Source organism: Nesoenas mayeri (genome assembly GCF_963082525.1).
Source record: "Nesoenas mayeri genome assembly, chromosome: 1".
Classification (NCBI taxonomy): domain Eukaryota; kingdom Metazoa; phylum Chordata; class Aves; order Columbiformes; family Columbidae; genus Nesoenas; species Nesoenas mayeri.
In genome coordinates, this window is record NC_137541.1 from 13816325 (window position 1) to 13842921 (window position 26597).

The 26597-nt window shown below is 38.1% G+C and overlaps 1 protein-coding gene across 1 annotated transcript in view; it reads right to left on the reverse strand.

Moving 5' to 3' along the window:
• The window catches only part of CCDC146 (coiled-coil domain containing 146), a gene marked incomplete at both ends in the record, with an annotated part of 70399 nt that overhangs the window by 26388 nt on the left and 17414 nt on the right, over positions 1–26597 (reverse strand). The window contains 2 exons of the mRNA XM_080363709.1: positions 7849–8058; positions 12832–12914. Coding sequence (XP_080219835.1) covers positions 7849–8058; positions 12832–12914 — 293 coding nt within the window. The remainder of the gene's footprint in view (positions 1–7848; positions 8059–12831; positions 12915–26597) is intronic.

The following is a 26597-nucleotide window of genomic DNA, read 5'->3' on the forward strand; positions in this document are numbered from 1 at the left end:
TTTCTTTTTCCTCTGAAACTTTTCAGCAGCAGCCTAAGACCATGCATGGTGGTGGTTCAGGTTTCAGAAGGTGGTGGCCATGGGGAGAAGGATCAGTCTCCTAGCTGCCAGCTTCATGGAAGATCCTCCCTGGAATTCTGTGCTTGGTTCTTCATGAGTGTTGATTGAAGGTTCCTCCCCTCACAAGAAATTGTTTCTTACATTTTGGTCCTCCAACAGAAAGAGCAAAGCTTACATGTGGAAGCCTCAGGTGATATCTTTCCAGTCAAGGAATGAAAACAGTCAAAAAAGACGACTGGGTTGGTGGTGTTGCAATCCAGAAGAAAAAAAACTATGAAGAAGCAGCTCTGGCTCAGATGAAGAGCAAAAAGAAAATGTAGGCACAGAGAAGACGATGTTGATTTATAGCATGTATGTATATTTGTAAGGACATACTACCAGTATGCCTCTACAGGGACTGGTAAGTCTAAAAACTAATCCAAATGCCAGAGTGTTTGAACATCCATGGAGCGAACGAGTTTGCGGAAAAAAAAAATCTACCAAAGAAAAAAGTTGCATTTAGATCAGTCTTCCCCAAGAATTGATAAAATGAATGATAAAAATTCTGTTGCAAAATCTTTTATAACTTAAGAAATTGCACAGAAAAGTGAAGACAGACACAAAAGTATTTTGCAAATGAACAGTGCAGATACAAGTGAGTAGAAGGAAAACATTATAAGGTGGTTTCTTCTTTGCTGCAACAGGGCTCAGGAACTACTTGTTTATGTTCTACTGTTTAAAGTCAATTATGGAGAGCACAGGGATCAAACTGCATTGAAAACTGAGCTATTTTGATTCTGTGACAGAATCTTTGCTCTGCTCCCATGTATTCTGCCCATAAGCTAAAACTGAGTCTATTGTGTTGGAAAGTCATGCAGGACAAACTCATTGTCACTTACTAACAGCTTGTCTAAGTGAATAAATAAGTTAATAAGGACAATTCATATTCCCAACACATTTTGGCAGAATACTCAGTTGGACTCTCTGGGACTGGCATAATCACACTAATTTTATAATGAATGTCTGCTCTGCACAAATACCCATAACTGTTTGACTGCCACAAAAACTGATTAAGTCCTGTGCAAACTGATTAAAGAAGTACTGCATTGCTCCTCATCAGTCCGTGCTGTGCCCTCTTTAATATCATGCCAGACAATGAAAAGAGCAATCCCAAAAATCAGGAGGGAGAGCAAAGTTGACACTGTTTTGTCACATTCCTCACCCATGAGGACAGATTCCTGCGGAGCCATTCCAGTTTCACAACAAAGACTTTTCCAGCCAGCAAAAGTAAAATGATTTGAACACCTCATTTTCTGTGACATAAACAGAGGCAACACTGAATGGCAAACACCAAGTTACCTTAAGAGCTGGAAGACCAACTACTATCACACGAAAAACACTGAAAAGATGAAAAAGAATGGCATAAACAAAAGAAGTGAAATCTCTCCTTTTTGAGCAATGAGTTTGGTCCAGCTGCCCATATCCAGGAACCTCCAAAGGGCGGGTTGTCTGACATCCCAGGTACGTGTTTTAGGATGAGATAAACTGAATATAACATATTTCTATCTGTTGACTCTAAAGGGAGATCAGGATGATTAACTCAAATTAAGAAATCAAATAAGATCACAGTATCACAGTATCACAGTATGTTTGGGATTGGAAGGGACCTCAAAAGATCATCTAGTCCAATCCCCCTGCTGGAGCAGGAACGCCTAGGTGAGATCGCACAGGAACATGTCCAGGTGGGTTTGAATGTCTCCAGAGAAGGAGACTCCACAACCCCCCTGGGCAGCCTGTTCCAGTGTCTGTCACCCTCACTGAGAAGAAGTTTCTTCTCAAATTTAAGTGGAACCTCTTGTGTTCCAGGTTGATCCCATTACCCCTTGTCCTATCATTGTTTGCCAACGAGAAGAGCCTGGCTCCATCCTCGTGACACTCACCCTTTATATATTTATAAACATTAATGAGGTCACGCCTCAGTCTCCTCTTCTCCAAACTAAAGAGCCCCAGCTCCCTCAGCCTTTCCTAATAAGGGAGATGCTCCACTCCCTTCATCATCTTTGTTGCCCTGCGCTGGACCCTCTCCAGCAGTCCCCTGTCCTTCTGGAACTGAGGGGCCCAGAACTGGACACAATATTCCAGATGGGGTCTCACCAGGGTGGAGTAGAGGGGAAGGAGAACCTCTCTCGATCTACTAACCACCTCCCTTCTAATACACCTCAGGATGCCATTGGCCTTCCTGGCCACAAGGGCACAGTGCTGGCTCATGGTCATCCTGCTGTCCACCAGGATCCCCAGGTCCCTTTCCCCTACACTGCTCTCTAATATGTAATTTCCCAACTGATACTGGAACCTGGGGTTGTTCCTACCCAGACGCAGGACTCTACACTTTCCCTTGTTAAATTTCATCAGGTTATTCCCCGTACAACTCTCCAGCCTGTCCAGGTCCCGCTGGATGGCAGCACAGCCTTCTGGCGTGTCAGCCACTCCTCCCAGCTTGGTGTCATCAGCAAACTTGCTGATAGTACACTCAATTCCCTCGTCCAAATCGTTAATGAATATATTGAATAATACTGGCCCCAGTACTGACCCCTGAGGCACTCCACTAGATACTGGCCTCCAACTAGACTCCGCACCATTGACTACCACTCTCTGGCTTCTCTCCTTAAGCCAGTTTGCAACCCACCTCACTACTCTGTTGTCTAGACCACACCTCCTCAACTTAGCTGTGAGGGTGCTATGGGAGACTGTGTCAAAGGCTTTACTGAAGTCAAGGTAGACCACATCCACCGCTCTACAAAGATTCTACAAAGATTTTAATCTCGGTCTCTGATTTAATAGCTATATGGACACAGAAGCTTAATGTAAGGTAAGCAGAGAAAATCTGGTCTTCCATTTAGCATTTGAATCTTGCAGTCTGTGATATACAAGCATCAGCCTCATGACTGCCTAAAAAGTACTTAGGCATTAATCGCAACAACAAATGAAATAACTGCAAAAGGGCATCGGGCATTTATAATTCCCATTGTTTTATAGCCCTACATTCATGAGACTATTTTTCAACATCATGTAGTTCTTATTTATTATACCTATAACAGCATACTAGATGGACTAGATGACCTTTGAAGGTCCCTTCCAACCCAAACTATTCTATGACTTTACACATAATAAAAAGAAGATGAAACGCTTAAGTTTGAGCATTAATATTTGAAAATGTTTCTCCCATTGCTTTACTTATTTTCATGAAGCTTAATAGCAGTATTGTACTTCAAAAGTTATCACAGATGCAGATGTAATGAGTTTAAAAAAAAGCACTTGGAAAATTGGAGCAGTAATGAAAATACATTCCAGACTTTTCCCTGGGAGACGTCTACAGCTGCAAACTGACACGGAAATAAAAAAATTAAGTCAGAGAGATTAAGAAATGTAGCGGTAGATCTCAGCAGAGGTCCGTTTCAGTTCCTCAGCTCTCAAAATAGCCAGAATGTTGGTATCATTGTGAATCCCATCACGCAAGAAAGTGAACTCCTGGCTGGAACTGCTGAGGAATCCATAGAAGCTCTTCAGCACATCGCAACTAAAATCTAGTGAGCACAAGTGGAAGACATCACAGCTGACAAGCTGCCAGCATGAGATTCCTGTAGGGCTCTTAGCTGTAATTAGTTTATATGTACTGGAGAGTGCAGTCACAAGACCAGCTGATAACAGCTTCAATTCTAACTTGATTTATTTTACTTATGACTTGTAGTTCTTTACTAGAAGAACTGTGGGCAAAATCTTAACTTTTCACTTTTTAATTATTGAGTGACTAATCCTGAAATAATTACAAGCATTGAAATAATTTTCCATATTTGCAATGCTTCTACAAGGACAAACCGGGTTTTGCAATCCTGACTGGCATGCAATAGCATGTAGTACTTCAGTGAATAGTCATTTTGCTACCTGCACCAATGCCCATGAGGGCCTAGGCTTGGGATTAAAATAAAATTGTGTTCAGGAGTCAGGCAGGTTTAACCTCACAAACTCTTGTTATAAATAATTTCATTACAAATTAATTGCTTACTTTTAAATATATAGTTCAGATGATAAATTTATTTAGATGATACATTTATTATTTCTCAATGATAAACTACTGTTGATACTATCACCTGATAATGAAAAGAAGCTCTTCTTTATTTCATCTCACAAACAAGGATATTATAATGAAAAGTTTCCTCAAGCTAGAACAAATCTTTGCAGATCACATTGATCCTTTACTTATTCTTGTGCTAACCTGATTTTTCAGTCTATATTCTTGCTTACTGAGGCTTGTTCAGTCCCAGTTATACGAAGAAACTTCACGTTTCTGAATGCAATTGAACCAGAACTGAATCAGGATCACTATTTGTCCTTTTGCTTTATTACACTTGCTAATAGTTTTTGAGAGGAAGAATATTCCTGGAGGCAGCTCTGACTTTGGGGTAGCGGCCCAAACTTCATAACCTCAGTAAAATCCTTCCAGCTGTTGTTCCGCTCCTGTGCTGAACACTCAGGCAGACACAGTGGCAACAAACCCAGTACAACCAGGCAAGGGAACAGGGACACAAACTGGAAGAGGAGGCACACAGCGGCAGTGGGGGCACAGCACGGCCAGGCTGTCACCCTTGGGGTGGCCTCTCCCCACTTCTGAATACCTCTGGTACCTCTGCAAGCCATAGTCACAACATTTCTGAAAACCTGCTCGTACTTCAGTGCTGAGAGCAATTTAAATTTACTCTTGGAATGTTGAATACTCATTGGAACAATAAAGGATTAAAACAGAAGATGAAATATTGTCTTCAGCTGTTGAAATCTGATCTGTAAAAAAAATATTGTTTACAGAGGCAAGCAAATAGGAAATGAAATATGGAAAAGAGATCATGGAATATTAAGGGATGTTGAGACAAAAAATAACTTTGCTAATGTTAAGGTATATCTATATGACTGTTCAAGAGAAAAAGTTTAGTGTTGTCAGATTAGAATCTGAGCACCAAAAGCGTGCTAAGTGCCCTTAGGAGTCAGAGAAAGGGAACTAAGGCAGGAAGCAAAGGCAGCAGAGTCTCGAGAGATGCTTCAGAAAAAGAAAGGATTACAGAAACAGGGAAGCAGAAAGTCTGCAGAGACTCTCACTTCCAGCTCAGTAATATTTCTGAGTAGACAAGATCCAAGCCTTTTAAGAAAAGGATAAAGCAATAGATTAGAGACACAGATACTCCCTTCAAAAGCTTTTCCCCTCCACGTTCCGTGCCTGCTATACATAAGAAGGTAAATAAGCAATATGTTTGTTTTCAGACTAAACAGCCATTAGTCATAATTCCCAAAGAGGAGCACACTTACGAGTGCCAAGCACGGCTGGGGCTGTATTAACACAGTTGGACAACAAGGAAAATTGTGCTCCAGATAGACCAAAAACCAAGAAAGGTCAGACCATGAGTTTCTGCCCTTCTGAGAAATGAAGGAAGTGGTACAGCAGCCACCTAACGGCAAACTGGCACTGTCTTTGATGGAGCTTCCCCTTGTCTGTGACACCGCCCATGGACACAGATACTCCAGAGGACATCACCTTATTATTTGTATAAAACCAGCAGGCATACAGATCTTCTTTTTATAACACATCAGTGTTACTATTAGATGACCTGCTACTCACAACTCTACTCTGGGCATTAATTTGCACTGCCTTCCACAGGCACCAAAGCCATCCCTTCTTTACAAATCTCCACTCACAGCCAGGATCCCCGCTGTTACTCACTCCTCTGTTCCCCACATAGACGTGTGTTCTACCAGTCCTGTTTATTCTACACTACTCCAACATGAAAACCCCTCTTCTTTCTGGACAGCAGTACCTTCTCTCACAGTAAACCAGTCCACACATAACCAGGATATGACCTCATTCCTCCACCCTCACAACTCATGTGAGACCCAGTACTACCACCAGCCATGAAACATATTCCAAACAAGGTGCAATTAAATAATATGCAGCTCTTCAGTTTAGAAAGCTGACAAATGAAGGAGGTGTGGGATGTACAACAGAGACCTATCAAACCATCCTGCAGCAGTGAAGATGAAGAGAGGATCAGATGTTCAGTGTCTTATCTTACACAAGAACTACAGGACATGAAATGATGCTGGTAGGAGTCAGGCTCATAAAATATAAAGAGTGGCAGTTCCTGTGCAGTTATCTGTGAAACTCGTTGCCCAGGGTGTTGCAATGCCAGAAGTTTATACAGTTGAGGCAGAGACAGGAGAAGTTCAAGGAAGAGGGATCATCTCTGCGTTCCCAAATATAGAGGAGTTTGGCTCAGTAAATCCCTGTTTCACAAATGGCTGGGGCTGTGCTGTTAGATACTACACTGTACGGACCTCTGGTCAGGCTGTGCAGCTGGTTTTGATCTCATGCAACACATAAGACCAAACAGAGGAAGTTTCTTATTAAAGTGAAAGAACATTTTTCACAGTATGACTGACCCCAGAAGTGTATTTTTAACCTATGCAATAGGATATTCAATTAATATATAAGAATTAATACAGTAAATGTGCAAGGGTAATTTGAACAATATCTAAACCATGTTTCATGTAGGACACAAAGCACCCTTTGACTAGAGGCAGAAAACAGAGTATGAGTAAATATCCCTTAAACATGTAAACCCCATCATATTTTTGAAAAGTAATGCAAAATCAGCGAAAAATGTTCATAAGAAATGAGGTCAAATGGGTAAAAACATGATATTTAGAAGACCTCATTTCTGGACTGCTTGAAAATTGCAAAAAAAAAAATATTTTGTATTTAGTAATTATTTCAGGAAACTTCATGTTGCTTAGTTATCTCATAGCAAATAATTTTTTCCAGATGCTTTCCATGTTTCTCTATTTCTCCCACTCCAAATTTGCTTCTCCCTCAAGTTTCTTTCTCTCCTAGAGCAAATATTTGGCTCTAAAAAAAAATCAAGAAATAACTGCCAGAAAAATCTGCTCTATGTAGTTTGTACTGTGTCCCTGCTCTTCTTGTAGAAAAATAGGTTTAACTGCTGAGCTGCTGACATTATTTATTTGGATTTATATATGCCAACCACACCACAGCTGCACTGAAGATGGGTAAAAATATCGTATTCACCCCACAAAATGAAAATATAACTTCATCTCTATAGGTACATATTTTAAAAAATGCAATAGTACTGTTTGTAATTTTACTGTAAAAGCTTCAAGTACAAGACACTCACATTACCAGATAATTAAAATATATACAATATCAAACTTATTCTGCACCTTTCCTTTTATAGAACTGTCAAGTATTCACTTCTTTCATGGCTCATTTATCATTTTTATAACACGAGAATATGCAAGTAATTCTCTGCCTTTAAATACCTGAATGGAAAAACTTTAATAAACTGTGCTTATGATGTTAAAAATAGCATTTGGTCTATTTATGACATTGTTTCCATAAAATCCCAGTCACTAGGTTTCTGAGACACTTTAATCATTTGTGTTAAAGATGTCCCAGACTAGAAGCCTAATTTTGTTAATTTTGCCTGCTTAAACATTAATCATGCAAGGTAGTAAATTTTAAACTTTATTTCAAAGGACACCATAGCATGTTCTAACATTAAAATTATCTACAAGTCTTGCACTAGGGTAATGTTATTGCTCACTGAAATGTTGCTGTGGCAATTTGTTTAAGAGCCATCAGGAAATGTGTCCATGTAAAATGGAGTAGGAGATTGAATTATATTCTGTGTTATTATCTTTCTAGTTAAGCGATGATAAAATTAAAAGCGTTTGACCAGTACTACCTACCATTGCATCTTGAACTGAACATCATACTCTCTTTCTTTAATAGCATTGTATTCATTTTGGCAACTAAGAAGTTGTTGCCTTATTCGGGAAACTTCACTGGAAGACTCTTCAGGGAACTGTTCTGCTTTTTCCAGTTCATGTTGCTGTTGTTCCAGTTCTACACTAAGACGTTTGGCTTCCTGCAATAGCTGGATCTCAGATTCCTGTAAACTACGTTAAACAGAAAAATTTAGAACTAGGCAATGAGAAGCATAAGCTTTGTATGTATACTTCTTTACCTACCTATAATATTAAATGCAAGGTTTTCAAGAGGAAATGGGGCTAAATCCTGGATAATCTGGTTTGACACAGTAGTTGACTCTGCCTTGAGCAGGAACTTGAACCAGAGACCTCCTGAGGTCTGTGCAAACCTGAATTATCCTATGATGCCGTGAGAACAGTAGAATCTGATGTCTGCATCCTAGAGCTGGAGTGGGATTAATCTCATCTGATTTTAACCAGATGAAAGATTGTCAGTTAGTCTAATTTATTTGTCTAGAACCAGTGAAGAGACAGGGAATCTGTCTCATCTTAAGAAGTGTTGAAGGCGAGATGTGAACCAGCGTTGGGACCAATAACAGGGGAGTATTCACCAGGACAAGGCCCAGTATGGGTTATATGACACCTTTGTGTCCTTAGTAAACACTGAGACACCCACCCAGTGCTGAACTGCATGTTGCTATTGGCTGCAGTGTTACCGGTACCTGGAGTAATACATTTAATGACACACAAGCTGCAAATGTATTTGTTGACTTCTGTGGAAGCTTATTATAAGGTTTGTAGACATGACCAGTTATCTGATCTGACTTGTATTGCCACCGTCTAGCTTCAGAGAAACAACAAACCATAATATTCTGTCAATGTTAGGAGACTGGTATGCAAAATATACTTAGGAACATATGCAGTGATAGTGGAATAAAAGATCTTAAAGGCTGCTGGTAAAATATATCAATTATTATGGAAAATTCTTAAAAGGAACCACAGTATGAAAATTCATATGCAATGCATAACATATAAACCTATTCTTTATGCTAAAGAAATCATTGTGTATGCCTTCTCAATATTACTACATTGTAACTTTTGTATAATGGTATACCAAAATTAGTCACAAATTATGTGGAAAAATAAAGGATTCTATTGCTTGTCTTTTATTAATTAAAAATAATGCAATTTAATATTTTTAAACCAAAGTTATTTAGAATATCTCATATTGAAAAATTATATGCATAAATTTTAGCTCAAAGTTGACATTTACCGCTTAGCAATGAAATAAAAATTACGTATCACACTAAAGAACAGAGTTGAGATGGCAACGATAAAAACACAAAATATACAACCGACTATACTGGACAAACATCATAGCTGAAATAATATAGCAGAGTAAGTTTCGTTTTGTGCAGCATTTCTACTTAGATAACCACTTCCTTTTTTAAACCAGAAAATAAGAAAACCACAGACTTCAACAGGAAACAAGAGTGTGCCTTTATCATGAAAAAATAACTTTGTATATGATGTATTTACATAGTAACTTTTAAGTGAAAAATAAATCAACTTATTGACACAAGATTCTATAAAATATTTAGATCTTTAAGTTCAACAGAATGTATGCTGGTTTAGGAAAAAACATAACTGGTTGCAGTAATACACATTCATTTCAAATACAATTCTTACAGAAAACAGAAATTTTACATAAAATTACATTAACACATTAGACCTTCCACAGAAACAAAATTCTTTCGATTGATTTTTTCAAGACAATCAGAAGATAAAACTAAAACCAAGAATTGAGTGTTGTAAATCTAGACTAGATCTTGCTCACAACAGTTGCCAACAGTATTTTTTCATGTGAAGATTTAAATTTAATTGAAGACAATGAAGACATAACTGGACATCTACACAATGCACACATCTAGAATCATGTGAGTGCAAAAGTAGGCTGGCCAAGTCTGCTGTGGTAGCTTTGGAACTTGTGATTAATATTTTAACAGAGGCTTAAGATAAGATTCTCAAACTGTCAATGAACTATCATTATTACCTGATTTTCTTACAGCTCAGTGTGTCAGAATATTCATATTAGGTTCTTAAACTGAGATAATAAAAAGAAATATTTAGAATTGGGACACATGATGGTGTGATTAAATGGGTTTTCAGGGCCAAGTATGAGCTCAGGTACATCAGTTTTATGTGCACCCTCACTGCAAAGCTGATGGGAGAGGCAGCACCAGGACGGGATGACAGTCCGTTGTCAGAACTTGAGCTGTGCAGTGAACATAAATTCAAGAGCACTTAACACTTTGAAGAAATGTATCAAAAATGTTATCTGCCAGGTGACATCTCTCAGTGTTTCAGAATGTCAAGCTGTGCAAAACTGAAACCAAGAAATCTATTTGCTACTGAACAAATGACCATACTATATGCTTATAACTCTGTGTACTCCAGCAACAGCCTTGGAAATTATCTGCGTATGGCCATTATCTGCATTCATCATATTCAACCAATTTGTATCATATACCAGAGAGCAATCATTCGGTATAGCTGTCACAGGGATCTATGCTGCTTAAGATGCCTAAGACTTTCTTCTTTGAGATTTTTGTATGCTACTAAAGGACACACACAGCCTGAAGACCTCATCCAGAATCATTTGTTTCCACATAGCATTGTAGCAGTGCTGGAACAGATGGAGATTGATTAGGAAAGAGATTAAATTCAACTGTAATAAATGAAAAAAAAAAAAAAAAGTGGTTGATCCATAGCACTGTACATGTACTGCACATGCAAGGGCGAAGAACTGAAAATTAAAAAGTGGTATCGATTCTGTGAATGGTTCATTGCAGGAGAACAGTATACACACATCATGAACCTACCATGAGAACTCTCTTTATAATCAGCAGAGAAAACTGAACACTTGCAGACGTGTGCAAGGAGGACGTGTGTCGTCCCTATTTTCTTCTGTTGACCTTTAAGGTACTCTAGATACCTAGTTCAGATGTGCACATCTACTGATGTTAAGACCTGGGCAAATACATCCCATGTTTGGTATCTGACAAGTCCTTAAAATATACCACAGCTCACAATCATTTTTTGGTAATGGATTTCATTTGCTCTCTTTTAGCAGTAAGAGAAATTTATCTGTGGGAGTTAGTAGTAGTTCATACACTGGCAATTTGCTTTGACACATGACTACATCTAAGTAAAGAACATGACATGATTCTCTCCGACTCCTCACAGAAGTATGGCAATTTCGTACACCTGTGAGAATCATGGAAAGAATGAGAAATGTAATCTACCATCTAACATTTTCATGCTTTCGGTACACGGTGTTTATGGTAGTTTTATGTGTGACAGAAAAGACAGCTGAGTCCTGTTTTCACTCATGTCACATTCCCCTTATTATACGTACAAAGGAATTTTCTTTACATAAAATAATCTTCTATATAAAATAATTCTATATAAATATATAAAATAAAATACATAGTGATATGCTTGTATTTTTTTCATTCAAAGACTGTTTTCAAACTAACACCGACTAAAAGTCAATCCAGTTCAACAGCTACTGGATTTCTGCTTCAGCTCAGTGAACACTGGTGTGGTAGAAGTCTTCTCAATCAACTAATACAAATCCCACATAATATGCTGAATTCTGAACATTAAGGAAATGCTTCTTGCATTTTCTAGGGAGTTGAGCTGGTTTAGGACTATTGTTTTTAATTTCCCTTTACAAAAATATCTGCTATGCAGTAATCTGAATCAAGTTAGATGACTTTTTACAGACTCAGGGCCATCTTCTAATCCCCATTTTATTAAGATGAAACTAGAAGACTTAGCTAATTTCAAGCAAAACTGTGTTTTCAGGATTTTGGGAACACCTTTTCAAATTACTTTACTTAGCATTTATCATTATTCAGGTTGCCAGGAGGCACACCAAATCCCAGAGTAACCCAAGGAAACAGGTGTAGCTTACATTAGTTTTAGAATCCCCAAATTAGGCCTTAGCTTCAGCGACAGAACAGCCATGGTTCCCTTATAAGCAGAATTGCCGTAAGGGTTTTTATGTGGACTGTCAGGGAGTTTGCACTAAAATATTGATAATATAGTGGATATTACGATACATATTACAGAAATATAACAGGAGTATCATGACACTGACGTTACTGATAGTTATGGGTATATGATAAGTAATATCAAAACGATTAGTCACAAATACTAATGTAGTATTGCAATATTTACAATAGGACTGCTCCGTTTTGTAACACACTGTCCACCTAATACAGCTGTCCTATCTCATCCCACTTCATCTCTCCATCTTCTTTTCCTTCCACTCACACTTTCCCTGCTCAAACCTGGCGCTGGCCTATGGCCATGACCTCTTCTCTCTCCTCCAGCAAGCACAGAGGAGGGCAGACTCACAACTACATCCAACTTCAGAGTTTCATTTACACTTTGAAGCTTAAGGTACCAACCATCTAAATTAGCAGTCCTGTCTAATATGACTGTCAATATTCTCTGAGGTTAAAATTCACACCTATTAGGATGTGACAGTCTCATTTTCCTTCTTAGAAATGAGCCTTTACCTTCTTCAGTTGCTCTCTATGATGTTAGCTCAAGAGGTCTTCATATGTTACAATTCTGCCTATGTGATCTGTAAATATATCCTTATTTTCAACTTGTATATGTCTTTTGCAGTTTGTCCTTCCCTTCATTGCCATTATTATCATGTTTATATTAAAAACAAAGATGTTGTTCAAACAAGTGTTTAAATATCCCAACTTACCTTGAAAATGTTAAATAATATTGTTTTTCAGCCTTGTGTTCTTGCTTCCTCTTTATGAACAATCACTATATGAAAGCCTTATGAGATAACTAGGCCTCAGCATCAGCAGAAAATTAATTTAAAAATGTAATGCTTCAGCTACTTAAAGAAAGTCTAAAAAAGGAACTTTGTACCTTATCACAGTCTTGTGCAGCAGGGTGTACTTCTCCTTCAGCTCAGCTACTCTGGTGTCTGTGATTTTTCCAGCAGAAAATAGCTATGGAAGGGAAACAGACAGTTATGAAATCTCCTAAGCACTAATATTTTCATTCTGCTATGATTTTTATAACTGTAATTGGCAGCCTTTTAGTTTATGAAGTCTTTGGTAACATACCAAATCAAATACACAACTAAATCAAATACACAGATTAAAAAAATACTTATTTACATAATAATTCAAAGCACAAATATACAAATATAAAGAATGCGTCTGTCACAACTACAGTGCTACCTGCACCACCATTTCTTCTCAGATTTTCTGTCTGTATTAATATTTAATGATAATTCTGTCTTGACTTTGAACTCAGGATAAAGTCACCTGTTTTCCACATTGCCTAACTGGTTCGGGTTTGGTATATACCAGCTGGCCTCAACAGGTGAAACTGAGGTTTAAAGTCCAGTTTGTGCTAACGTGTTGTGTCCACAGGCAATATGGTTGCAAAAAAAGAGGAGCTTGGCTCAAGCTGGATCGTCCTCAGGCCACAGAACGTATTGCCTTGTATTGCCTCACAGGCCTGTGCAAGCCCTTCGCAAATACTGAGATCAAACCACTCCACATATTTAGTACTACAAAACCTGCAGGTGTGTGATGCAGTGCACCCATCTCCTAGGTGATTCCTTAGGTGTCTTAAAGGCAGTAATTTAGGCCAATGAGCCAGTCCTTCTTAATATAAATAGGAAATAGGACCAGGAGCCCCATTTTGCCACTGGGAAATATCACAGCAGTGATACCATAATATCTCCTGCAATATTTCTTTAGAAAACCTTTTCTTCACCTCCTTTGGTTACAGATAAGGAGAACCAGGTTAAATCCAGGTGAAAAATGTAAGGCTCTACAAAAGTCCATAGCTAGTCTTTTGGGGTAGCAAGTCAAATTGCAGTCTGTGGGAATCTGCCAAGAAATGTGATTATGCAGATCTCCTGTGACATGAAAATAAGTTACTACAGCACCAGGAAAATTCCAGAAGTCATACTTCAACTCTTGTGTTTGACAAGGCTGCCTGGGAAAGGCATTTTCCTAAGCTGAACTAAGGGCCATTTAAGAGATTCATGTGTGGGCTATTCTGTAGATGCCTCTTTTGATTATCCAGGAGAAACAGTCCAGAACCGGTCCTATGGTCAAGAAGCAGAACCCAAGTTCATATGCCAAAGGAAGTATACATCTTGTTGATAACTGTTTGTGTATATTTTTAAGATCCACTACAAAATATTTCATGGTAGCAAAGACAACCTTGGCTGCCTGAGACCCTGAGAAAAGGAGAGGAGATCTGTCTTTCATTTGTTTGCATGAGATTAAAGATAACCAGCTCTCAAATATTTATTTTGGCATCCTTTATGATCCAAAGATTATGTTCACTTAAGTTCACAATAATAACTAGCTCTTCTGTGAGAAAGAAAGTATTTCCCTATCTCAACCCATTTATTTCTTAGCCTCATATGTAGGTACCGTTGTCCTGTTTGGGTGGTACCTCACTACTGTCCTTTCTCCATGGTCCCCTGATCTATATCTGTGCTTCCAGTTTTTCTTAATGCTTAGCTTCTCACCACAGACCTATGTTATGTTTGAAAATGTTTCCACATAAATAAACTTACTTGTCCTTGTGGCTATGTCTTCTCTGTAATATCCATAAGACCTTTACACCTTTTACACTTAATTTCCCAGTTCAGTTGAGAGCTAAGAGCTCTATTCCAATAAGGCTGGTCCTATATAATGTGAAGATGTAGCTTTGAAGACAGACTGTATGGATAGCATAACCAGCATGTCAAAGGGGGTGAGACTTCTGTGAAAAGTATCATCAGCAGACAGTTCCCATTAGTGCAACTTTATTTGGAGAGCCATCAGAGAGTGAGCACTGGGCTACCCTGATCCCAGGATTTGTTATTAAAGCCCAGAAGAATGTTTTCTCCAAGATTCTTGGGAAGGAAGAAGGAAAAGTAAGAGGGAACAGCTTGAGGGGAAGAAACAGTCAGTTGTGGAAGTAAGGAGGAAAAGCATGAACCTGGTATAGAAAATTTGTATTATTTGTCATCATAAAATAGATGAGGGATGATGCCCGTGATATGCAGATAATAGAATACTTTCAAAGCTGCTTATTCCACATATGTAGTAGCAAGTAATGTGTAAACAAAGTGAACCTCAGAAGCTATGTCAGCTGAATCAATGGATGCTCCCAGAGATTCACCGAATGCCTAGAATGGGGTGAGCAATTATTTTCCTTACACATTTCTATCACGCTGAGGAACAGCAGATTTCCAGTCCCTGAATACATTGCTTATTGATAACAAAAATTAGGGACTGGACTGGAATGACAGTAGGTACCCACTTGGACCTGGAACTATGGTTGTGCACAGTCAGCAGAAAATGAGCAACAGCTTTTTGCAAAAGATACTGAAAATGGGTAGGTGTCACCATCTTTTAGAGCCAGTACTCAGTGGACAGCATAAAAGAGATTCTGTCTCGTTTGCCACCAGGTGGGCTGAGAAGTAAACAGTTTTCCAGCCAGGATGACTTTGGTTCTTACTAATATGTAGAATGGAAATAAAGCCAAGGAAGTGATTGCCTTTCCATCTTCTGAAAAGGCCATTCACAGTCCTGAAGCAAACCACCTCTTGTGCCCATGGACATCCTCCAGCTCAATGGCAAATTATGATAACTATTGTAACAATTTTTGCTGTGTAGTTTATCCTCAGAATATTTTAGACTTTGTTCTATAGCATGGAAATAAGCACATCTGGCCTTCTTGGCTTGTAATCACTAACCTTGCCCGTCCCCTATCTGTGGAGATACACTTCTGCCACTGATGTTCCATTCCAGATCACCTCCTCACATATCTCCTCTCTGCTTTTGTTTACAAGGACAAACATCTTATGAAGGAGAACAATATTAGCTACTAAGTTTTTCTTCAGTCATCAAAATAGCATTTGGAAAGCTGTAATCTGAGGGCAACAATCAAGAACAAACATTTACTTATGAGGATAATTTTTTGCTTATATAAACTGGCTTAAATAGGGATAGTTGCAAGAGTGAGCATTATTTCCTTAACTAATGGCTGAAACATCAAGCCTTACCATACAACCTTCAAAACAAAATATCGTAATTCAACTCTTGCTTTTTTTTTTTTTTCATTTCCCTTCATTTGGCTTTAGAAGAACCTGTTGCTGGAATTAGAAATGAAACCTGATTTGATGCCACTGATTTTGTATGTCTGTGCTTACAATTAATTTTGTTCTGAATGGTAGATATGATCTAACGGACATTCTGGGTCTATTTACCCATTAAAAAAAATACCTGGTGTTTATCAACAGTAAAAAATAAGTTGTTAGACTAATTTAGCTGAAATCTATGGCTCTGAACTGCTTAGTCAGTATATGACTATATGAAATACATTGTATAATGGAAAATGCCTTGAGTCATGATATGTTCTTACCTGCCTGTTAATTTACTGTAAATAGTCCTCCTTCCACAGGTTCACAGACTTACTCTATTCTGAAATTAGGGAAATGGGTAATATTTCTAATAGGACCTATAAGGTGTTATTGTGTATTAGAATAACTATTCTTAAATCAGAAGACTTACATTGATGTAAACAGTAAAAAAACAAAAGGCACATTAAACCTACATATTGAATTTCTGGATGCCAGTTGCTTCTCTAAACTACAGGAATTTGCATTTGGATCTCAGATTTAACAGTAAAGTATATTAAAAAAAGAAAAAAACTGGACAAAATTCTTGTAACCGGATGCCATTATATAAAACATTCATACAGCTTTATTACTCAAGTTCAGTATTACTTTTTTAAATATCACAAGCTAAACTGAAACTGGAATTCATAAATATTTCTTTTTACCTCTACTTCTGAATGTTCACAATAGATTAGTCATATTTACCTTTGAGATTCCATCTAATTTCAATTAGGTTCGTCTTTGTCTTTACTATAATAAAAGGCAAGTTTAAAGACAGAATAAGTAACAAATTAATTCTTGGAGTACACTAGAGACAAAGGTTAATAATTTTATTTCTCTGTAGCCAGATGATGTTGGCTCTGGGCGTGGAGCACTGTTCTTTCCAAGCCACGTCATGGTAAAAATTAAAGACTACTGACATCAGATAAAAACACAGATACACATAAATCCTGAGTATACGCACCTGCACCTACAGGCAGATTCCCAAAGCCCTGCTCCATTTCATTTCATCAGTAAGGACTGAGACACATGATCTGCAATAGCAGAGTAAATGCAGAATATCTCAGCTGCATAATTAAAATTGGGATCTTCTGCAAACTTACTGAGAGTGCACTCAATCCCCTTGTCCCGATTGTTGATAATGATATTAAACAGATCTGACCCCAGTTCTGAACCCAGGGGAATGCCGCTTGTGTCCGGCCACCAACTGCCCCATTCAACACAACTCCTTGGGCCCTGCCATTCAGCCAGTTTTTATCCAGTGAAGAGTATGGCTGTCGAAGACATGACCAGCCAGTTTCTCCAGGAGAATGCTGTGGGAAATGGTGTCAAAGGCTTTACTAGAATCTAGGTAGACAACATCCACAGCCTTTCTCTCATCCAGTAAGCAGGTCACCTTGTCACAGAAGGAGATCAAGTTGGTCAAGCAGGACCTGCCTTTCATGAGCCCATGCTGACTGGGCCTGATCACATGGCTGTCCTGTACGTGCCAAATGATGGCACTCAAGATGATCTACTCCATAACCTTCCCTGGCACTGAGGTTGGACTGACAGTCCTGTAATTTCCTGCATCCCCCTTCCAGCCCTTCTTGTACATGGGCGTCACTTTTGCCAACTGTGTCCCAGTCAACTGAGACCTCACTGGTTAGCCAGGGCTGCTGATAAATGATGGAAAGTGGCTTGGTGAGCACCTCTGCCAGCTCCCTCAGTACCCTTGGGTGGATCCTATCCAGCCACATAAACTCGTGAGTGTCTAAGTAGTGTAGCTTGGATTTTGGGGGCTTCATTCTGCTCCCCATCCCTGTCTTCCAGTTCAGGATGCTGTGTACCTGCGCACAACTGATCTTAATGTTAAAGACTGAGGCAAAGAAGGCATTAAGTACCCCAGCCTTTTCCTCATCCTCAGTCACTTTGTTTCCCCCCACATCCACCAATAAAGGATGGAGATTCTCCTTAGCCCTTCTTTTGTTGCTAATGTATTTATAGAAACATTTTTGTTGCCTTTTATGGCAGTAAACATACTAAGTTCTAGCTTGGCTTTGGCCCTTCCAATTTTCTCCCTTCATAACCTCATGACATCCTTGTAGTCCTCCTGAGTTGCCTGCCTTTTCTTCCAAAGGTCATAAATTCTCCTTCTATTCCTGAGTTCCAGCTGAAGCTCTCTGTTCAGCCAGGCCAGTCTTCTTCCTCGCTAGCTTGTCTTTTGGTACATGGAGACAGCCTGCTCCTGTGCCTTTAGGATTTCATTCTTGAAGAACGTCCAGTCTTCCTGGATTCCTTTGCCCTTCAGAGCTGCCTCCCAAAAGACTCTGTCAATTGTGCTCCTAAACAAGCCAAAGTCTGCTCTTCCGAAGTCCAAGGTAGCAGTTCTGCTGACCCCCTTTCTTACTTCTCTGAGAATGGAAAACTTGATCATTCTGTGATTGCTATGCCCGAGGTGGCCTCCAACCACCACACCATCCACAAGTCCTTCTCTGTTCCCAAACAACAGGTCCGGTGGGGCACTTTCCCTAGCTGTCTCACTCATCAACTTGTTTCATTATTGGTAAAAACACTTGATTTGAAGTAATGGATGTTTGAGTAAGCACTGAGTTAATTCAAAAAACCAGTATACTTTGGCAGCAGTGACTGTAATGAGTACTGGAGCTTCCAGATTTCAACCTTAAGGAAGTAAGCTTGCAAGTTAGTTCAAAAAAAGTCATAATTCAAGAATACACAAATAAAACAACTTATGAGGAAATAACCAACAGTATTTAGACATATACATATGTATACAGAGAGAAATGTAACATTTGTAAATGAGGATTTGTGGTGATTTTCTTCTGGACAATTTGATCTATATTAGCCACATTTCTATAAAAAAAAAAGCTGTGTACAAGCCAAGTTTAAAAAAGAAGTTACATTTCACTCCTCCCCCTTCACTCCAAGACACACTCTTAGCTCATTTTATTACTTGGAAGCTCTTACTTTGCTGGGGTAAGTAAAATGCTAGCTCTCCTTAGTTCAACTAATTATGTTGCAACACTGAAAAGAATGAGTGAAAAGATGGAGTAGTGAGAAAAAAAGGAGCTTGTGAATGGGACCTGAGGATGTCTTTTTTCAGTCTTGTGTTAACCAGAATGCCCTGGAAAGAACTGAGATCATTTTGTTGCACAGGTAATCTCAGATCAGGTAAATTTTCGTAAACTGTTAAGCTTTCCAGTTCCTTTCCACGTCAGTTGTACTTAACTATATTTTGCCTTTGTCAGCTTTTCTTTCTTGTTATACAATGAACTGGGACACCATGCAGTTTTAAACTCAATCAGAACTTACAGATTATCTGGAAAAAGAAAAATTACTTATCTAAATGGAGAATTATTGGAAAGTCGGATGAAAACTTGGCTGCTAATGGATGGTTGCTTGGCAACGTTTTGCTTTCTTTTTCCCCATACTCCCATAAATGTAATTACACAAAAAGTATGGAAGTATGTATTTTATTACTGGATTTACTTGTATCTTTCCCTTTTCATTTAAAATTTCTGTTGTGTTTATTTTGTGCTATTGAGTTAGCCTTTCTTTCACTTTACACTCATCTTTAACTGATTAACATGAGTGTAATTTTCTAACTTGGTTATATTTTTTCATTTTACCTTGCTATCTGAAGCTTGGCTACATTACCAGAAAAACAAAACACAATCAAACCGAAAACCAAATTCCAAAACAACTTTGTTTCCTTCAATCAGTGAAAAGTCCCATGAAATAAAACACTGGATAATCCTGCCCTATGATAAAGACTGTGGAGGAAGATTTTGCTGAAAAGGGGAAAGGGAAGGGCTTATCCTTTATATTTTTCTGGCAGGAAAAGGTGGATTTTCTGGCTCTGGGCAGGAGCCTTTTAAATATAGGAATCCATGAGAAAAACAGAAGAATACTTATGCTCGAATAGCTGTTTTGTACATCTGCATAACTTTATACCCATACCCAAGTTCTAATTTGCTTGCTACCAGCAGCTCCCCACACATAAACTGAGGTTACACACAACCTTCCTTCCAGCTCGACTGCAGGTTCACTAGACCTGGGTGTAGGACCACAGTAGGTTCTCTGAGACTGGAATACGGATGTAGATGAGATGCTGGTAAAAAAGAGAGTATGTCAGAACATGGAAGGAAATTAAAACCACAGAAGGGTGAGGACCCATCTGATAAATAAGATACTTTGCCATTTGACCAAAACTAGTGAAATCTGTGAGTAACCACATCAACACCTCCTCACCCCTGCATGAAGTGCAGTAGGCTTTTACATTCTCCATTTTAACAGACTATATTCAATCCTTTCTGATTGTCAGCTCAAAGCAATGCACCAAGGGATTCACCAGGAATTTAGAAATCAGTTCTCTGAAACTCAAATGTGACATAAATAAGAACTCTAAGAACTTCGATGCTGCCCATTCTGAATTTCAAGGCTTTTTAGGCTTCTTTTGAGACTTTCCAGAAATAAATAAGACTAAGCCAAACGTTAAACTTAAAAAGGTGATGCAATCTGAATGTTGGTCTGACTCCTCACACTCTTTGGATAAAAAGCATCAAGAAAAGCACAGAAGACAAACATAGCCACCACAAAGAAAATGTTGATTAACACCAGTTCATGACAATTACTATGAAAGTGAAACTTTTGAAGGCTTCCTAGGAAAGACTTAATTTCGACAGTGCCTGGAATCTCTGCATTTTGGAGAAATGACGGAGCTAACATGTGTTTCTAATTATGTTTGCAGATACTATAAAACAACTAAAATGTATTCTAAGCTCAAGTGGAATAACACCACTTTCTACCTCTTCACTCTAAGCTGTAGGTTTTGTAATTATAACAAGACATTGTGACTGTACATAATGTTATTTTAACACACAGAATAATCCAACATTTTATATTAATGTTGTTTATTTCAAACATCTGAAAGGTCTCATCAAACAACTCTCTTGCCTTATAATAAGAGACAACAGAAAAATATAAAGGAACTAATGTATTTTTAGTTTGTATATACTCAAGATTTCAGTATAGTATTAAACACTTGGTAAATGGCTCTTCTGGCCAGTGTGCTGCGTGAAGTTTGGAATTTTCTCTCTGTTTATTTGAAGAGCTTTTCTTACCTCTTTTGGATAATATTTAAATGTTGAAACATCCAGGGAAGAAAAAGGATAAAGGCTCCTCTTTGAATAGAAAGCTCTGTATCCCCTGGCAACACCATCTCCCATTGACTTTTCAAGGGTTATGTCTACATTGCCAGGGGCAGCAGGTGCAAGCACGCTGAACCCAGGCTATGAATCCTGCATTTCCACCCGTATTGCTGGCTATAAGTCTCCACAGGATCCATTTCATCCTTTAGAAAAGGGAAGCCAGAGATATCTGCTGGTGTTGGGCTTGCCTGTTCCTGATGCCTCCAAATTATCTAGGCAAAAGCTTGGACCCATAGTAATGCACTACAGGAACTGAAGCTTTCTCCTCAAGTTCAGTCTGTCGCTCAGACTAAGTTTATAACTGAGCTTGCACCTGTGCTACAGCAGAGCAGAACTGTCCACATAGAAATGGAAAACAAGGAGCATCACTTGCCATCAACCAGAACTGAGAGTGATGGACTAACAATAAAATGAAGAGAAATGCATTACACAAACTTGGCTTCTAAATGGCTAAATATAATAGTTTACATTGTTCTCAATTTCTGAGGATTTCTGTGACTACTCATTACTTCTAAAGATCATGTCCTTGCTATGTCAAGATGGGGCAACCAAAAATAAAGGCACGAAAATTAAAAACCTATACAGTTAGCATTTGTAACCCGTGTAACAATGGATTTATCTCAAAACAAACCAAACTAAACAAAAAAAGCTCTAAAAACTACCAGTCCTGGTGTCAGAGAATTTAATGGTCTTAAGGATTTCTGTGACAATTTAATATGATTCCCCAAACAATATACAGGACAGTTTTTACCTTTTTCACCACTTCTGCTGCATGGGTTTGAAGCATGCACTTCAATACCACAAAAGGAGACAATTTCTTAGAACATAAAACTCATTATTGGAATTGCCCACTGAGGAAATTCCCACTGACTTTGTAACAGGGATGAGTCCTGAGTCAGTTAAAGCCAGAACCACACAACTCTGAATGTTGTTGACAAAAAAACTGATACAATTATTCCATGGCTTGTTAGATTAAAAAATAGATTTAAAACCAACTGGAATTGTTCCAACTGAACTTCCCAAGCTTTTTCTTTTAAAATTCAATTTAGGGAAATGGTTAAAGGCTAATGTAAATTAAACCATGTGTACTTACCAAATTGTCTTTCTACAGCAATGAAATTTGGTCCAGTTTAGCAAAACATAGTGAAAATTTTCCTTAACATCTATACTGAAGGAGGATTTCTCCCTCAAATATTCTTTTGCAACACAAGGTCAACATCAAAATCTTTTCAAATCAGACTGCATTAGAAAACAGTTTTCCAGGTAGAGGAAATAGTATAACAGGCTATTTTGCCATATAGGGTAGGGTTTTTTTCCACATAAGCTCCAGGTCCTATGTAAAGTTTAAATGGCAAGGAATGAAACCAATTACATCCCACCCCATCCACCGCCCTCCCCCCCGCCAGTCTGTGAAGAGCCCCTGTATATTAAAAAAGAGTAATTCTTTGCATTTTCCAGAGTGTTTTGATTACACCATTTTTATTACAACATGTAGTAAAGCAAAAAACAAACTTCCTATATCCAAGACAGGAGCAGAATCAGAAAAACTGAAGCTGCAAGAAGCCTCTGGATGCCACTCAGTCCAATGTCCTGCTCAGAGCACGACTGGCTTCAAAGTTAGATGAGGTTACCTCAGGGCCCTGTCCTGTCAAACTCTGAAAATGCAGTGACTACATAAGGATGAAGTAGCTGAACAAACATTGCACCAGTTATAAGGCAGTCTGAGGTACCAACAGCTCGCTCTATTTTTAACCCAAAAGGAGATACTGACTTATCCTGAAGTCCCGAGTCTAAACATTGACTATCTTACTTTGTCTCACTTGCATATTTTTTCCAAACCATGCAGTTAAAGATTGGAATGTATTGCATTTAGACTTTAGGAAGTGTAAGGAAGGAAAAAGAGATGCCAGAATAGAGGATAATATTAGGCCAGTGTATTTAAGATTCTGATTCTTTTTAATAATCAACTTTAACTCATTAAATTATCTCAGACTGCTTTCCAGGATTTATAAGAAAAAAGAAACATCCTCACTGTGGCTCTTACTTGCCTTTGACTATAGCAGGAGCCAAAGATGATGAACTAGCTCAGACTATGCATCCGATGTTTAGATGACTTAAACTCTGGTTTTGATGCAAAGTGTTCAATCACAATTTATATATGCCCAAATACTATCATAATTGCACTTTTTATTCAGTCATTTACATCACTCATTTTTCAATATGTCTCAAATATTCGTACAGAGTTATAGAAGACTAACCTTTCTAAAGTAATTTAGAATGTCTCTACTCAACAGTATTTCAGGATTCAACACATATATCAAAGTATTTTAAGACAACAAGATAAAAATAACTAAAGTAATACTGTAAATACTTAGTTACACCATAAACTGTAGTTATTGGTATTTCAATGCAATTCTGCATTCCCTTTTGTAGATTGAGAAACATTTAAAGTACAGACAGGAATAGCCACACTGCAGACATTTAGGGAAGTGTATGCCTTGTTTAAGTAATCAGTCATTATTCTGGAGAAAGGTTATCGTGGTAGAAGGTAAAGAAGAATGTGGCATGATATTTAAATTAATGCTGTCATTAGAGTTAACAAGTAAGGTTTAATCCCTGTCATCTGTAACTGCATACACACTGACAGGCAGTAGATTTTTGAGGATAAGTATAGGAAGTCCTCAGGAAAAGCCTATTTACAGCCTTTCAAGTGGAAAAAGTTTTGTCACTATGCTTTCTCAACACTTAATTTAGGTGATAAATTACTATACCTGAACCCATGAGGCTATCAGTTGCACAAATGGAGTCAGGCATTTCTCCCCTTATATTTGTGATGAGCAAAATTATGCCAAAGTAACAAGTACCTTTGTATAACGTCACATGTATGTAAATCTGTTTTCCCTTAAAAGAACTATTTTTACAGGGAAAACCAAAAACCAAAACCAACAACAACAAAAAAAAACCCCACACAAAACCAACCAACAAAAAAAACAAACAAAAAAACGCCCAACACCTTTCTAAGCCATTTTTATTTTGAAGATAAAATAATTTAAATAATTTAACAAAGTGATTTTTTTTCTATTTCACAAAGTGCTTCACGAATTATTTTGCCCTTTCCTATTCCAATAAACCCATAAATGCAATGAATAAGAAGATAGCATGCACTTTTTAAATATAGTGTATCATGATTTCACAAAGTGATGGCGTAAGGTTTATGGTTCCTTGAACTTTGTTATGTACAGTGAAGTGACCTGGCTGCATTTGTTCCACATACAAGCCAGTAACTCAGAAGACAAAAGTCAAACAATAAAAAAATTAGCCTGAAAAATTATTAGCACCTACTTTATTTCGATAAGGAGTCTTTTATACTGATATACCACTGAAAGGCTCACAGTCTACTAGAAAGTATTTCGCATAAAAAGCAGATGATAGTACTTGAACAAGGCAAAACTGAGAGTGGAGTAAAGGCATACGTGAAAAGCAATATACCTACTTACAGTAGATCTAGCACTGTATTACCTTACACAGAATGTCTACAATTTTACTTTTTAAATTACAGATGGATCAGCCAGGCACCCTTTAACAAAAAATAAACTGCTGAAGAGCTCTCTAAAACTAAAAAATAACAACGAGGAAAAACAATATCATGAATTCTTTCCCAAGGCATAGTTCATAACAGTAGCTTTGTCCCCCAGCTCACGAGAAAAAGCAGTCCCTGCATGGAAATCAGCCACCATCAAGATGATACGGTGGGTGAGGAAATACTGCATCTGGTGGCCGATTGCGTCTTGCGTGGCTCAGTAAAAGCAGAGAGAACTTTAAGAAAAGCATTTCAGGAAAGGAGATTGCTTTCCTGCTGTCACCTGTTGGGCCATGAGTTCTCAGAGGGGTCACTGAGCAACCAGTACAGTGCATTTATTGGAGAAGGATTTGCAGGAATCAAAAAGGAATTTTCCTGAAAAGACATAGCAGGGAGAGGCTTTGGTATGTAGTTGTTCTTAAGAGTGCATTCCGATTTATTTTCTCCATGTACTTGGCCAACTACATGGTCTTCTGTGGCAACAGATAAAAAAAAATAGCAGTAAATTCTAGATATTGGGCAGGCAGATCTTCAGATGTCACAGGAGAAACAGAATGAATAGGAACTTAGTGTCACAGATCTTGTTCTTTACAAATACTGCCCTCGCCTTAACAGGAGTGATATTCTTTGTCCACATGAATTTTGTAATATGTGTTACATTTACAACTGCTTATATAGATATGTTATCTGCTACTTACATGACCTGTGTCAGTGTTGCCTTTCTGTCAGTTGCCAGAATTTGTAAATAAAGTGAAGACCAATTTAAACAGATGTGGAAACCACCTGGCTACTAGTTCTATGTAATCTGTATCTCAGTGAGAACATTAACAGTTAAAATGAAATGGGAGAGGACTGCCTTCCTTTTTGTGCTCTGCTATGTTCTCAGACAACATAAAGACTGTTTGCATGAAGAATGACTACTGAATTAGAAAAGGAATATAATTGAATTAATCAAAATAATCCTAAATCAGAATTTGAATCTAGTATGGACTTCTGGAATATATTCCACATTGTGGAAAAAACTGAAGAATAATCCAATTACTTTTCACCCTCTTTCTCAAACAAAATGTATCACAAAATCACTGAAGTCTATGAAAACACCAAAAATATTATGGCAGCAGTTGAATCTTAACTCATCCCACCTCTGTCACCAAAATGTTTCACGTGAATGAGCCAAGATGTGCTTCAGGTTTGTTCATACCAAACATTCAAACTGCTTATGCAAACCTGGATGTTTTGCAGAACTCTGCTGCAGGAAATGTTAATTCCCCACACAAAGCCAGAAATCAAAGAGACGGCAAGCTGTTGTGTTTTAAATTGCCATTGTCATTAGTTAAATTAATGTCTGCCTACAGTCTTTGTGGTTTTCTATTTGATCTACATTCCATTATCTGCCAGGAAAAACAACAAAACGAAACAACGACAGCAACAAAAATCCACAAAAACTCAAACAAAAACAACAACAAAACAAAATCAAAACCACAACGACAACAACCAACAAAACTTGCTTTAAAAAGTCATGGGAAATGGTTCATGTTGCTTTTGATAAACTTTGAATAAACACTCCTAAGATAAGTCAGTTAGACACAATTATATTCCTTCTTTAACCCTGAAACCACTGGGTAGTTCGGGGAGTAGAATTAAAATACTCAGTAGAATTTAAGAATACCATGAACTCTCAGTTATTTTCTTTATCTTTAGGAAGACG